This window comes from Pteronotus mesoamericanus, unplaced genomic scaffold, assembly GCF_021234165.1.
Source record: "Pteronotus mesoamericanus isolate MK-2021 breed Mesoamerican mustached bat unplaced genomic scaffold, CSHL_Meso_final contig_20, whole genome shotgun sequence".
In the NCBI taxonomy this organism is placed as follows: Eukaryota; Metazoa; Chordata; class Mammalia; order Chiroptera; family Mormoopidae; genus Pteronotus; species Pteronotus mesoamericanus.
This window is the reverse complement of record NW_026555085.1, coordinates 96305413-96321663: the sequence shown is the minus strand read 5'-3', so window position 1 is coordinate 96321663 and position 16251 is coordinate 96305413. Positions and strand designations below refer to the sequence as shown.

Below are 16251 nucleotides of genomic sequence, written 5' to 3'. Positions count from 1 at the left end.
TTGTAAAGGAAAAGTTTTATAAACTAGTGTGGACTGAATACACATTCAAACTGAGAGCAAGAATTAAGGCAATTAGTTGGAGCTTTGAAGTAGTAAAACCTATTTTTTGCTTTGTATTTGGAGAGGCATCTCATTCTTCCACTTCACTTGGCCTTTGTATGTAGGACTAAGGAATGAATAAAGGCAATGCAAGCTCATTTTGTAAGATTTTTATACTTAGCCTCAATTGTTTTGATTAAATGAGTTAAGAATGATTTGACCTTGTCAAGGACATAGTTTACCTTTCTTTTTTAAAAAAGAATAAATTACAACCCTTTTCACTATGTCAGCTCTCAACGGTGAAAACAGCATTAGCAGACCCTGCTCAAATTAGATAGCGGGAGTTCCCAGATTAAGTGTTCGGCCCTTGTACCCCCAAGTCTGTTTTGCTTTTATTTATTTCTTCATATCCATTCCTCTGGTGGGCTGTTAAAAGGTCTTTTGAATGATAAAAAGCATTTTATCAATAAATTTCAGTATTCTTGGCCCCGATCAGCTAACTAGAGTTTTGGCAGGAGTGTTGGGTGTTGGGCTATCGGGGTCAAGGCTCTGAAGGCTTTGCTTCCCTGTGGTTTATTGAAGCGAGGCATCACCCAATTTCCTTAAAAAGGAGCTAAAGGTAACGAAGAGTAAGTGTGAACGGGGTAGCAGGAGACTAGGTAAGCAAATAAGTCATTTGGAAACAAGTAAGTTACGTGGCTGATAACAGGAAAGCAGATTTTACAAAATCACTGCTAGGCTGTCTTCGAGCACACTTGAAGCCTAATTGGCACAAGCCTTTACCCACCGACGAAAAAAGAAACGACCAACTCTCAACCTATTTCCAAACAATTTGCTCTTGGAAACAAAAGGCCAGGCTGGCACTGGTACTTCCTTGGCGGTGACCTGAGCCTCTGGGGCTAACATTAGACTGCCCTCCAGTGCGGTACTAGGAAATCCTCATGCGGTCCTTGGGATACAAATCCTCGACGTCAGACAACGGAATGACAGCCCGCGACTTTCCCCTTCCTGCTCACACACCAGCCACGCACGTTCGTGGAGCTGTTTGTACCACCGTTTAGAGAAGGTGTACCAAATTCTCCCGGACCTACCCCTACCAGTTCCGCTCTGCACCCTCCACTTCCGGCCTCTTCGACTACTGGGGACTTTAAATAGTTGGCCGGAAGTTCCTACAGAGGCTTCCTGGAGGCCCTTTAAAACCGGCTCGTGTACTGGGCGGGACTTGGTGAGGTCTCGCCCCTAGTTCCAAACCCCGCGCGGAGTCCTGAGATTTCGCTCTGTTCGAAACTTCCGGCCTTGGTCTGTCTGGGCATTCAGGGTTAGCGATGCGGTTCCCGCTTCTGTGGAGTGTCGCTAGGTGTCTTTGGGCCCGCCCAGCTGTCGCCCCGGCCCGCCGGCACCTAAGCTGCGGTAGCCCACCGCTGGAGGAGCTGTTCGTCCGCGGCGGGCCCTTACGGTCCTTCCTGGAGCGCCTGGCAGTGTCTGAATGCCATTTGCAGGTCAGGGGGCCTGAGCTGGTGGCCAAAGCTAAACGGCTGAGCGAGAAGGAGCAGGAGCTGCACGAGACCGAGCACTTACTCCAAGGTAAGGGCCGGGCCCAGGGAATCGGGATTCAAAACAGATCCCTGACTCCTCGTTTGCCTTTTCCACTCAGCTGCTGGTCAAGTGTCTACACTGTCCCCGAGTGTGAAGCTCTTTACTCAGTTGCAGCCCTTCTTGGTTTGGACCGGAGGTCAAAGTATCCTAATGTGCGGGGTTTTTGTTTGTAACAAGGCCACATCTCTTTACTGCCCTCTTCGCGCCCCCCCGCCCTATTTTCCTGCCCCCGCTCCCTGGACCTATGCCAAGATTCCAGGCTCAAGAGCTCTTTTCGAGTACCAGGTGGGTAGGCTCCCCGACCCCGAGGCAGGCGGGGATTGGAAGAACCTGGTGTACGAATCTTGGAGCGCTCCCAGGAAGCCAGGCTTCTCCGAATTGAGTCCTTGTGTTCCATTGATAGTGCCCCGCCCCCTTTTACAGTATTTCACTTGACGTTTATTGGTTGCGTATTCTGGCACTATCCCTGTATGCGGCCCCAGAGCAGTGTTTCTCAAAGTGTGGTAAAAGGACCACCTTGAGTGGTGATAGGAGAGGTGGGTGCTAACGCCAGACAAACGACTCAGAATCTAAGACCTAGAAAAACGTGTTTTTAACAAGTTTCCCCAAGTAATTAGTGTGCCTTCGTTCTGGATGGGGCCTAGATTTCTCCATCTGTGAGCTCCTAAGGATGCCGAGCTCTAGAGGGCTGTAGAGTGGGGGCCACAATCTATTTGGGGAAAGAATTATAATACAGCCAACAAATGAGAACAGATATTTAAATAGACCTAGGAAAGCAAGGAAAGCTCGTTGGGGAGGATTTATGCAAGAACAAAGGGCCACCGTTAGAGCTTATAGTAACAGTTTAACCTTTGATCCTTTACCATACTCCAGGCTTTGCTGCTTTAGGTATTAACTCATACAGTTTATATAACAAACTGTTTAGCAGATACCAGTAGCCTCCTGTGACAGAAGAGGAACCTGAAGCAACAGGTAAAATAACAGCTCAGGTTACACACCTTTTCAGAAACGGAGTTTGGATCACAGTGACTTCAGACATGATGCTTTTAATCATCGTACTCTTTGTTAACCAAGGGTGAGATTATGGAAAGTGGCAGATTGCACCATTTTGTACAGGGGAAAGGGGGATGGTCAAACACTAATATTAAAAGGGTTGATTTTTATCCCGTTGGCAGAAGGTAGCCAGCAGAAGCTTTTAGATTGAGGAGTGAATGTTCAAAAATAGTTCTGTTGCTTAGGAGGCCTGATTTGTGGCGGTTAGAAGGCAGCCTGGAATGAAAAAGAAGATGCCGTGGGAAACAGAAGGCTAGTGCAGTGGTATAGGTGAGAGTTAAGGAGAGTCTAAATTAAGTGACTTAGAAGACAGATGCCTAGAGTGTTTAAAAAAAAATATTAAGGATATTGGGGAAAATATCCTTTGAAGAAAAACTAAATTGGTTTCATTAACGTAAGCCAAGCTTTAAATGCAAGAGGCTTAAAATCTAAGTGGATTTAAGGATTAACTATTTTAAAAATCAAACTATAGAGAATTTAACATGATGTTAGAAAATTGTTGCTGGCAGCCCGGGCCGGGTACCTCAGCTGTTTAGAGCATTGTCCAGATAGGCCAAGGTTTCAGGTTCTACCCCAGGTCAGGACACATGCAGGAGTCAACCAATAAATGCATGAGTAAGTGGGGCGGCAACTCGGTGTCTCTCTCTCTCTCTCTCTCTCTCTCTCTCTCTCTCTCAAATCAGTTTTTAAAAAGTTGGTGCTGGCAGAAGGCAATTCTGCTTGAAAACAGCAGAAAATATCAGCAACTCTTGAGTTCTTACTACATGGCAGATACCACCACCAATTACCAAAAAAAAAAAAAAAAAAAGTATGAAACTATTTTTTAGGCACTTAGAACCTAATGAAGAGAGAAGTTTAAGGAGTTAAGTAAAAATAAAAGTGATGTGTGTTTATGTTAATTTCTGCAATAATGAGCAGAGTGTTATAAAAAAGTAAAGGCTGGCATTTAAATGGATCTTAAAGGATAAGCAGGAAGTTGCCAGCTAGTTAGTATAAGACAAAGGAATCGAAGGCACAGGTGAACAGTAGGATAAAGGACCAAGTTGGGAGAGAATGTATGTCAGGAATGTAGATTAAGTGTGGGAGTTGATGTCATTAACTTGAAACCAGAAGAATAGTTACACACTATTTGCATGCAAATACTTGCATGACGGAGTACCTGGATTTGTTCCTGTAGACCTTTGGAAGTTAGCTTGGTTTTTAAGCAGAGAATGATACCTTTTTAAAGAACAATTAATGTTTGCATTGGGTGTTGAGGATGAATTGGAGTATTCTTCAGAGACCCTGGTGGCTGAAATTTAATTTGTTTATTTAAATTAAGTTAAATTACTTCTGGACTGTAGTTCCAACCTTATTAGCCTTACAGAACACTGCCTTTCAGAATTGAAAGGCACCTCACAGAGCATCCAGCTCGTATCCTTTATTTCACCCTCTAGATTCAGTGAAGTTGGGCGCTCCCCTAAGAGAACCGTGGGGGTTGATCTACGATTAGAATTGAATTGAATTTTTCCTTTTTCTGAGTCAACATATTTAACACTTCCCCAAATTTCTCTAAACCAAGTTCTTGCCAAAATAATTTCCTGCCTTTCCACCACCAACTTTTTGTGCTTGCTTATCTGTTGTCATTATCTCTCCTTGAATTAATCATTTTTCCTCTTTCTGCCCATCCAAAACTAAAAAAAAAAAAAAAATCCTTCTGTGTGCTATTGTTTTAATATTTAATCACATAGCATGTTACATTGTTTTTCTTCCCTAGAAAAATATAAACAAACTAACATTATCTCAAATATTGACTTATATACTATTATCCCCAGTTTCCAGCATAGCTGGGTCTTAATCATTGAACAAACAAGATGATACTTGTAAGAGTTTGCTCTTTCAACAGAGAGCAATTTGTAATAGCTTTAAAAAAAGTCCCCTTCTTTTTATAGGCTGCATGTGGTCCATAGGGTAGATTTTGAAAGGTAAAAATGAAATCTCGAAGATGAAATAAGAATTAGAATAAAATAGAAGAGGGGGAGAGGGAAAACTTCATGGAAACATTCTGTAAACATTAGATAGAGACTAAATGTTTGATTTAGATACTTTATATTAATGAAATATTTACTAATAAGACAAGAAATGTTTCCACTTTTTAATTCAGTTTTGGTTTAACTGATGTAAACTGTTCCCCTTCTGGTCTCACTAACTCCATTCATTTGTCGTTGTACAGACTAAGATGGAACACTAAAAGCGTATTTGTTAGTATGAATATTTCATGGAGGTAGAATTATAGGAAAGTTTAATAGCTCCTTTATATTTTTGTATATATTTTTTAAAAATTTCATTTATGCTTTCTTTTGTTATCAGGAAAAAATCTGTTTTTTTAAAGCTATGTTGCTTATGAAAACTAATGCTATTTTTAATTAATGGAAGTTATTAAAAGTATAAGACATTTTATTTTTCCCTCCAGCTACAAGTAACAATAAAATTATTTCCTTGAATTCTCTTGACAGTTTAACACTAATTAAGGAGGACTTAACCTACTGCTTTTATTTCTTAGATGAAAACGAAGACTTAAGGAAACTTGCAGAGAATGAAATAACTTCGTGTCAAAAAGAAATAGCTCAGTTGAAGCATCAGGTATAGTATTTGTACAAAGATTAAAGCATTAGTGCTATTACTTCTAATGAATTTTATTATAGGTTAATAAAAACAACGGAGGACTTAGTTTGTTAGTATTTAGGGTTATAAACTAACTGATCTTTAAAGCAGGAAAAGCATACTCCCTGATCTTCTCTTTTTATCATACTAAAGGAATTATAGAGCCTTGGCACAAGGATGAATGTTACATTAATAGGATTTGCCAGAAAGGCCTGAAATCTTTGTATTCTGTATCCCCTTTTGTTTTTTCAGAGAGCTGAGGGTGGGGCAGGCAGGGAGTAGAAGAGCTTATGGGCCAGGGCAGACTGTGCCCCTCGGGAGCAGGACCACTTCATCTTCGTGGCTTTGGCGCTGCTCGAGTGCCAGACCTGGAGGAGGCCCTCAGGACTTTTAGAACTGAATCGTAGAGCTTTGGTTTTAGATCTAGGAGAACTGCAGAACATATAGGAATTAAATGAAGAACAGTCATCATATAAAATTAGAACCACTCTTTTTTAATTCAGTAGATCAGAGCTATCTCTGGGGATGTAAGCGAAGGAACGTGGCGAGGTGAGGCGAGTCCAGAAAGGGAGCGCTTAATTTAGAGATGCTGTCTCTTCTCTAGCCAGATGTGGGACTCATCCAAGATGAGTGTCCCCATGGCCTGCTCAAGAAGGAAAGTGCCACCGTAGAGCCAAAAGTCTCGTGTAACTTGCCGTCTCCCCATTTTTTTTGTTGTGAAATAAAAAGTCATGTGTATTCAAAGTTTCGGTTTATTGGCTAGTAATTAACAAACATGTAAATTGTATCATTTGTTAGTTTTAGCTGACCCTCATAGTATGTATAACATAAATTTAACACTAATATTTTTTAGAAATTATGAGTATATGGTTCTAATTGGCAAGATGGTTGCACAGTAATCAGCAATATTAAATTTGCTTAAAGAAACTTTAAATAAATTAAATAATTAAAATCCTGCATCTAATCATTTACCTCTTAAGGTTTATGTAATTCTTAATGATAGAAGGAGTGATACCTTTTTATTTACAGATTATCTTACTTTTGGTTCCCTCAGAAGAAACAGATGAAAATGATTTGATCCTGGAGGTAACTGCAGGAGTTGGGGGTCAGGAGGCCATGCTGTTCACTTCGGAGATATTCGACATGTACCAGCAATATGCTGCCTTTAAAAGGTGGCATTTTGAAACCCTGGAGTATTTTCCAAGTGAAATAGGTCAGTGAACTGTTCGTTTTCAGGAAAGTGTAGATGTATCTACATATGTCCTGAGAAAAGGGTTGGAAATACCAGGCTTTAGAATTTATCTGTGAGGATGCTTAAGCAGTTTTATGCTCATCATTAGCTTAATAATTTTGAATACAAATATACCGATTTTGAAAGGGTCTATAAAATGTTAGTCATTCAGTACTAACCACTGAATGAATAACTGTCTTTTAAAAGTGTTTTTAAATGTTATTGTGTCAGTTGACACCGTAAATGCTTTATTTTTGATAATTATAAGCAATAATGATAGTATTAGAACACTGATTGTTATAGACTTGTTAAAAGTTTTTCAATATAGTTTTACCACCTATAGGTTGTTTTGTAACTCTTTTAACTATATCTCAAGATGGTTGAAATGATGGTGAAATGTTTATAAATGGAAAGAATAATAAAGAATTCCGTGTTTCCAATATTTTCAAGGTGGGCTCAGACATGCATCTGCCAGCATTGGGGGTTCAGAAGCCTATAAGCACATGAAGTTTGAAGGAGGTGTGCACAGGGTACAGAGAGTGCCAAAGACAGAGAAGCAGGGCCGCATCCACACCAGCACCATGAGCGTGGCGGTACTGCCGCAGCCCACGGAGGTACGGCATCGCAGTCCCCTCGCCCAGGAATCCTGGCCCCGGTGGGAACGCCCACTCTACTCAACTGCGCAGCTCCTTTTCTTATCGTTAGGCCTTCATCACATATTTTGAGTTATTTTTGAGAATCTGGTATCTCAGTCCAATAAGTATGCTTTTATAATGGATGCTAAAGATTAAGAATATATAAATGATTTAATCATGCATCGTCTATTTATTAACTTTACCACTAAGCTTCAAGTAGTTATACTGAGGCCATCTTTACAGAAGACAGTACTAGCCTACTTTAAATAGTGTTTACCTTTATAATGACTTTTTTGCTCAGTGTTGAATGGTTCTCAGAGTGTCAATAGCAAGACTCCTGTTTCAACAGAGTTACTACTTCATTACCTAGTCATATTAAAATGGAAAAATCTTGTTATAGTGGTCAAAATGAGTGTACTTTATTCGCACAGAAAATTCTCAGTTTATACAATACTTGTAGAATAACATAGTTGGGAAGTTCTGCTTTGCTTACTTACAGCCCTTCTACAGAAAAGTTATAAGAAATATTTGACTTGTCTTTCAAAATGAAGTATGAATGATTTGAGAAAAGTTTGAGGGTTTCTCTTTATTAATTTCAGGGAAAAGTGCAATTTGACTGTCTAACAGGAGCCATACCTACCTAGATACTAGTCACTTTGGTTTAAGCTTCTTGGGGGTGAAAGACAGAAGTTTTCAATGGAAGATGGGAGTCTGAGGTCCATGTATCATATCATTTAATTCTTGCAGCAACCATAAAGGGGGCCATGGGAGGCCTCTGAAGGTTAGGATTCCTGCTGCCGGGTTGCAGCCACGCTGCAGAGTGGCCCACAGTTATTCGTGACACAGAGCTTCTTAAATCTGGTGCTTCTGATGGTGACTCCCCGGACAGCAGCATCCTGATGTCAGATCCCAGTGTATTTATGGATTAAGTCTTTGTCATTTCTCTTTGTCTCTCCTCTGCCTCCAAATATGTTTAAGTCCCCCTTTAATTCAAAATAAGCAAAATAAGCCTTTCCTATAGTTACTAAACTAGCATTGTAGTTTTCCTGCTAAAGTCTTTTTGAATGAAATATCCTACCAAATCTCATTTTAGTTCTTATACTTTTCTAATAATAACTTAAATTCCATTCATGTGGTAAGAACAAGGTAATTTACAGAGAAGTCCCACTTTTGAGGATTAGGAGGTTATTCTTGTAGTATATTTTAATCTGCTACACTTCCAAAAAGAAAAGTTTAAAAAATGGTGTCCAACTACTTTCTAGTCTTAAAATTAAACCTTTTAAGTCTCATAAATTCTATATACAACATATTAATGGATAGTTCTTGCCTTTGAATACTTCATACATGTAATATCATTAAATCCCAACTTTTCCTTTTATGTATACAGATTAACCTAGTGATTAACCCTAAAGAACTGAGAATTGATACGAAGCGAGCCAGTGGGGCTGGCGGGCAGCATGTAAATACCACCGACAGCGCTGTCCGAATAGTTCATCTCCCAACAGGTACGTACGTACTTATTCAACATAAGACACTGAAGAAATCAAATCCTCAGTGACTTCACTAATTTTCCACTGAAATAGATCCTCAGTTTCCAGAGGAATATATTCTAAGGGTTATTAAATATTTGGTTTGTTTAGAGTCCTTACCTGCAACTCTGCAGGGTAGTTGCAAAGCCAGGAACATGAAGGAATCTAAATGGGAATTTCCTATTGGTGACTATGAAGAGAAGCTATAGCCAGTCCTTCCAGGAAGCCTTCTCAATTATATACTTAGTAGATATCACTGTTTAAAAAAATGCTTATTGTAAAGTCATTATCATGGGTTCTTCTTTATCAGAAAATGCTTTAAATCACTAGTTCTTAGCTTTTTTTTTTTTTCTTTTTGAAAGGACAAGGATGCCTCGAGAAAATGAAAGTTTGGATCCGCTACCCAGAAACATGCCTGTGTGCAAAGTTTTACATATGATTTCAGGGGCTTTATTTCCATTAAGTCCACCCACAGACCTCTAATGGTTCTGATTTTAGATAGACAATGGAACTATATAAATATTTCATAAGGCTTCATACTATTAGGTAGAACTGCAGTGATTTAACATATTTAGCTGTGTGTAGTGCAACTTTTTTGTCCAAATTTTTGAGGGAAAAATAAGGATGCACATTACACATGGTATAATGATTACATACCATGGGAATAATAATACATGAAATGATCCCATGTAGAACATGCACAAAAACGTGGATACACATTATACACAGGAGCACATGATACATGGCAAAATACAGTATATGAGATAAAGAACAAATGGAAAGCAAACCTGAGTTATCTAGAAAAGAGAACACAAGAACCTGTTACAATGACCTATCTCAAATAGGCATGATTCCCATTGATCAGTAGAGGTTGATTAGAGTGATGGATTGATGTGTTTCTGTTTTCTTAAATATGAGGAAATCCTCATGTTAAACTTTAAGATGATGCCTTATGTAATACATAGTATATAGAGTAGAAAAAAATGGATGAAAAGCCTCAAAAACATTAATAATGATTATCTCTGGTAATAGGACTTTTAAATATTTTTTTTTGTATTTTTGTTTCTATTATGAGTTTTTTTTCATATTTTGTTTATTTTTAGAGAGAGAGGGGGGAAGTGGAGGGAGAAAAGCATAGATTGGTGGCCTACTGCATGCCCCCAACTGGGGACTTGGCCCACAACCTAGGTATGTGCCCCGGCCATGAATTTTGGTTTGTGGGATGACACCCAACCCACTGAACTATACCAGTCAAGGCAATGAGGAGTTAGTTTTTAAAAAATTCTGGTGGCTGGTTGAGGTATGGAAAAGCAATCCACATTAAATGATTAATACTTAATGTGTAATATGTATGCCTTCAATGGAAATACTTTACACTAGAGTTCAAACTTAAATTTTGAGTTTCCTGATAACTGTAAGAGTTATTTGTTGTCTTCCTTTTATATTAGAATCGTATTTGTATCCTCCTAAAGGAAGAAGTTAAAGGATGAAAAGGAAGGAGTATTCCTTAGTAATAAAGGAAAAAGATTTTTAAATTAAATTCTTTATTCTCGTAACACTATTCAGGTGTTGTTTCTGAATGCCAACAAGAGAGATCTCAACTGAAAAATAAAGAGATGGCCATGAAAAAGTTACGTGCAAAGCTATACAGCATGTATCTAGAAGAAGAAACAAATAAAAGATACAATGCTAGAAAGATTCAGGTAAAACTGAATTGAAAAAATACTTCTAAAGGATAAACAACGTATTTTTAAATGATCCAATTTTTATATATGCTACAGTTGTTCCAATGTATTTGTCAAAATAAGGAAACAATTCAAATTGCTCTGCCAAGAACTATACTTGTTTATAGTAATCTTATGCTGTTTTCTATAGTCAAAGGCATTTTTCTCAGACTTTTAATGTTATTAAAAAAAGGTATGTGGAGTGTCCATTCTGAAAATTATAGAAGAATGATGGAAAGCAAACTGAACTTTCTTCCTGTTAGTAACTATAGAGATCTTCTATTAATACCATATTAATGGGAAATTCACCACTTTGTCATCACTGAAGATGACAAGTTCACAGATTAGATAATTTAGTTTACCATTTGGACATCACTGTGTAGTAGGCATTCTTTCTTTTATGGGTGGGAAAACTAAAGTTTGGAGTTGAAATAAATAGCCCGAAGTCATGGAGGATTGAAATGGAAGAGAGAGGATTCAGACATTAATCTCTCTGACTTCATAGCCCATGTTCTTTTTCCCTGTCATGTTCCCTTGTTATTTGAGGAGTCACGTTAAAACTTGGTTCTTATGTTGTGTTTCAAATTATAAAGCAAGGGCTTAATTTCCAGTTATGTTAAATTTGTAAGTTTAGTTGCACTGAATCTAACTATCTCATATCTTATATATATGTATATAGGTTGGAAGTAAAGGAAGATCAGAAAAAATAAGAACATATAATTTTCCACAGAATCGGGTCACAGATCACAGAATAAACAAGTCACTTCATGATCTTGAAACTTTTATGCAAGGAGAATATCTACTGGATGAACTTGTACAGTCATTGAAAGACTATGCTGATTATGAATCTTTAGTAGAAGTTATTTCCAAAAAACTTTAAATTGAATTGTAATTAAAGACTTTCACAACCTACAAAAATTCTACTACAAATCATTGTGTGTAAATTATCACCAGTACTGTTTTAAAAAACATGAGTTAACAGTTGGAAGTAATGTATATTTTAAGACAGTTAATGTAAATCGTATCTCAATGTATTAGTAAAAAATATACCTACAATATAATCATGGCTCTGGTTGTATATTTTGGACTCCTTAAAAGTACACAAAGGAAAATCAATCTTTGTTTTATGTAAAATACTGAATGATCAAAAACTGGTTTAACTATTATGAAACACTTCAAATGTAATATAGTAGAAATATGATAGTAAATGCTGTATTTGGGTCTACTCAGGAGACAGAAACCATACCATTAATTTTAACGGGGATAACTAATATAATTTTTTAAATGATGGGACTAGCTGTTGGGGAGAACTCTGACACACTAGGACTGAGAGTATCCAAGGAAAGAACACTCCCGGAAGGTGGAGAGGGTGTCGCTAACAGCTCCAGGTGACAGGAAAGGTCTCTGGGCTGCCCTCTGAGCTGCTCTGCAGGTGGCAGATCAGGCCTGGCAGACAGAGCCCTCCAACCCTCAGAGACTGATAAGAAGCCTCCACCAGGGTATCAGCAAAAGCAAAAGTTGTGTCTGCATTTATCGGAGTTCTCCAAAGAAACAGAACCAAGAGGATGTATGTGTACATACAAAAATTCATCATGAGGAACCGGGTCGCTTGATTACGGAAGTTAGGGGCCCACAATCTGCAGTGTGGGCCAGCAGAGCTGCTGCCGTGGTTCCCAGCAGTTGGCTGGCAAATTCATTCTTGCTCAAGGGAGGCCAGTCTTTTTGTTTTTCTCAGGACTCAGATTGGATGAGCCCTGTCCACATTATGGAGGACATGTGCTGTACTCAGTGTTCACTGATGTTAAGTGTTAATCTCATCCAAAAACACCTTCACAGAAACACCCAGAGCATGTTGACTAAACATCTGGGCACCCTGTGGCCTGGCTGAGTTGACCCATAAAATTAACCAGTAACCCTCAGTTTCCAAGAGCACTCTGGCAGCTACGCCTTAGAAACAAGGGGAGAGGAAGCACAATGGAAACATGACAAGTCCCTTCCTCGTCCCTTCCTTCCTTGACTGTGCTGTCTGTCCCTCCACCACCTCTGACAAAACTTAACATAGTACCAGCTGGCAAAGAAGAGACGTCTTCAGGTCCAGGTTCCGTATCACAAAAGCAAGGCGATGAAGGGGGAAGTTTGCTGCTGAGGGGCAATAAAATTGGTAACTGGCACAAACACCTGTACTCATCACCTAGTTTCAAAACTTGATGTTTTCATATTTGCTTAGTGTTAAAAGTTAACACTTCACCCTTAAATATTTCAGCTTCAATTTTAAAAAGACATTCTACTTCATTTACTATCATTACACCTAACAAAATGTACAATAATTCTCTAGTATCTATCTTCAAATACCCAATTCGACTTCCTCCAATTCTCCCCAAAATGTCTTAATTGGTTTCTTCAAACCAGGATTGGTGTCATTGCACAGTATTTCCCACAAACTGGAAGTCAGAGCTTAAGACTCCTCCTCCCTTTCCCATGACTTCACATTTTTGTTATTAAAATACACCCTTAAATAAGCGAGGTTTGAATACTCTGATGTAAGAGATGCATCAGGTTCTCTGATGAGACAAACTGACCCATGTGAATTGAGAAAATTGACCCATGTGAATTGAGAATTTACTGTTAAAAGTGAGCGTACAGCTACAATGGTATGATCCTATGTCAATGTTTCTTTGTCACTAATTTAATACAAGAAATGAGTTGCTTCTCTTCTCATGGGAACCCTGGATATGATCATCACCTCTTTTCTGAGAAGAGTGACTCCAGAGAACCGGGCCTGAGAGGGAAGGAAAGTCCAGGGATGTTTGCTTGTGGCTGCATAGCTGTTAAAGACGTTGGAGTTGAAAGCCACCATGAATAATGTGCTTGATAAAGAGGAGACACCCCAAGGTTCCCCCACGGTGTGTGAAGAAAGGAAAGAACTACAGCACATGCCTGCCATCCCACTAAGAAGTGAGAAAAGCTGGAAATGCTCGAATTTTTTGAAAAAATGGGGTAAGCTAAGGACTACAATTGTAAGAGTTCTACCTAGCAGTAATAAATAAACATTCAACTTCTAGTCACAAGGTAAGATTTCCAGAGAAAACGATTTCATTACTAAGGTTATATGATTACAATGTTAAAGAATTAGGAGGCATCTGTTAACTCCCCAAACTGCACACTTTTCCATATATTTGTCAGAAATCAACAGAAGTCTGAATTCTTATGAGCATATGTACTAAATAAATTCAAAACTACATTATTGTTGGGTAATGGATTTCCTCCTCCTCAAGTCAACCTTTACTATTTCCTTAACAGCCTCAGTTTGTGCTAATTTTCAAAGTAATTTTATATTGATAACTTATTCTCTCACCTTATTACTTTAGATGGGAGGTGTAATAAAGTTAAAAAACTGTTAGGTTAGAAATTTAAAGGTAGCCAAAGGTTATCAAATATATCAGAGAATTTTAATTTGAAGAGAATCCCTCTCCCTGCCATATGCTGCTCACCAAAGGCATTCTGCCCTCACAAGAATAGTTGATGGATGTACCTTTCATTGACCTATGCAATTAAAGAACACAGCAAGACATGCTCATTCAACCACGTTCAGCGTCTGCATAAGGCCCAATGCAAGCCCATACCCCAGATTTATTATTTTCCTCCTAGGATGGACCAGTCATTTTTCTTTATCTTTTCTAACAGGTAATAATTAGAAAGTTGGATTGCGATTGTGAAGGGTCTCAAATACTGTGTTTCATTCTGTAAGCAAGGAAGAGACAGTGAAAGTTTACTTCCCCCTACCCTGCTCCACTCCCTCACTCCCTGATCCCAAGTGAAAAGGTATGAGGGCTATACTAATGAAAGTGAAAAAAAGCTCTTCATCAATTTTTAAATTTCCTGCCCATTAGAACCTCACAGTTCAGTAAAAAAAAAAATCATAATACCTAGGTAATTTTAACAATATGAATTTTAGATATGTGTCAGTAGGTGCACTATGAACACATGCCAAATAATGGACAAATTCTGGTTTGTGAACTGATACTGGCTCCCACTTCACTCACTATTACTACCATAGCTAATCCCAGATGATCACATGAAATTTTTGAAACCCAGGAAAAGGGTGGAAAAACATAACTTTGGCATGAAGTCTACAGGGACCCTAATTCTAACATTTTAAGAGCCTTGGAATTGTGTAACTGTTTGCACAAACAATGCATCTACACAGCTGCCTGACGTATAAACCATGCGTTGTCACCCCTACCTGCTTACGCTGCCCCTCTCTGCCTAGAAAAGTGCTGACTTCTGCAGACAGATTTCAAGGCCCAACCTAAAGGGCTCCTTAGCATCTAGGCAGGAGTAATGGCCTTTCATTGGTATTCCATAGCAACTTACCATACCTGTATGACAACATTTATGGCAAGGGAATACACTCACTCGTTTACTCCTGTCTCAGGACTGTGTGCTTACTAAGGAAATGGGAAAGGGTGAGTCGGAGAATGGAACAAACTCGCATTGCTCGACCTCTCACTGGCAGACAAAATTGTTTGTTCGTTCTTCGTTCTTGGGTCTTCAGGACCTAACATCATGCCATGTAATAGCCACTAGAGAGACGTCTAAAAGGCAGTTATAACTGAAGCCTTTCTCTAGAAATCTGGTCTTGTTCAGAAGAAAACAAAACTCAATTTCAAAATGGCCCACAACCCCAGTTAAGTCATTCAGCTGGAATGAGAATTTTGAAGATGTACAAACGGATGATCACACTGTTTAAAAGAAACTTGTCATATTCCTCTGTAACCCATTTCTCTTTGTGCGATCTCAGTTTCTTTAATGGCATAACCATTCTCCCTCTCAAACTTAAAATGCAGTCCCCTTGGATTCCTCTTCCTCACATATCGGTCATTGCTGAGTACTGCTCTCCTACTAAACACCCTCATCATCTCCAATTCCACTACCACTACTCCGGTCCAGGATTAATTCTCTCACAAACTATCTTCATAGTCCCCTGACTTCTCACTGTATCCTCTATTGCTAATTCAGGTTACATATGCGTAACTGCCAGACTCGTCTTCCTGAAAAGCAAGGCTCTCATGCTGTCGCTCCTTTGCTCAACAGCTTAATAGGTTCCCATTGCCTCCCATATAAAACTCCAGTTCTTAAGAGCGCATAGACATCCAGACCTGTATCCAGAATCATTTCTTATCGGCCCACTTTATACCCACCCTTCCTTATGTCATATCAAAGTACCTATTTTTTATTGATAAATGCACCTGCATGTAACTTTCCCCCATTTTGTGTCTCATGCCATGGACGTCCTCCTGCCTCTCCATTCTCTCAAAAATCATCCCCTCCACGAGTGGTTCTCACCTACAGGTAATCCTGCCTCCTAAGGGACATTTGGCAATGTCTGGAGAGAGTTAACACAACTGGATGAGAGTCAATTATAGGCTAAGAATGCTATTAAATACCCTACACTGCACATGATAGCCCCCCACAACAAAGAAGTATCTGGCCCAAAATATCAACGGAGCTGAGGCTGACCTCTCATAACTTTCTGTTCTATAAAAAGTCCTACAGTAACTAGGTGTATTTGACTACCCAATGTTACATTGGATAGATGTAACTGGAACCTCTCCTCCCCTCAAATTTCACATATTTTTCTGCAACTGAAAATAAAAGGTAAAGATGATCTCTAAGGTCAAACGGGAAAGTAATGTGAAAACATACTACAAACAATCAGGCCTCCGCAAACATCAGTCCTCAGTAGAACATAGAGGGAACTACATGGTTTCCTGCAGACAGATCGGAGTCTTTGCTCACTA

General features: G+C 39.0%; 1 protein-coding gene across 1 annotated transcript; it reads left to right on the top strand.

Moving 5' to 3' along the window:
* Positions 1-1299: 1299 nt before the first annotated feature.
* MTRF1L (mitochondrial translation release factor 1 like) lies at positions 1300-11471 on the top strand. Its single transcript, XM_054568983.1, has 7 exons — positions 1300-1623; positions 5231-5310; positions 6361-6544; positions 7013-7176; positions 8585-8702; positions 10293-10429; positions 11130-11471. Exons 1-7 carry the CDS (start codon positions 1365-1367, stop codon positions 11328-11330), a joined length of 1143 nt encoding a protein of 380 aa, XP_054424958.1. The 5' UTR covers positions 1300-1364; the 3' UTR covers positions 11331-11471.
* The last annotated feature ends 4780 nt before the right edge of the window (positions 11472-16251 follow it).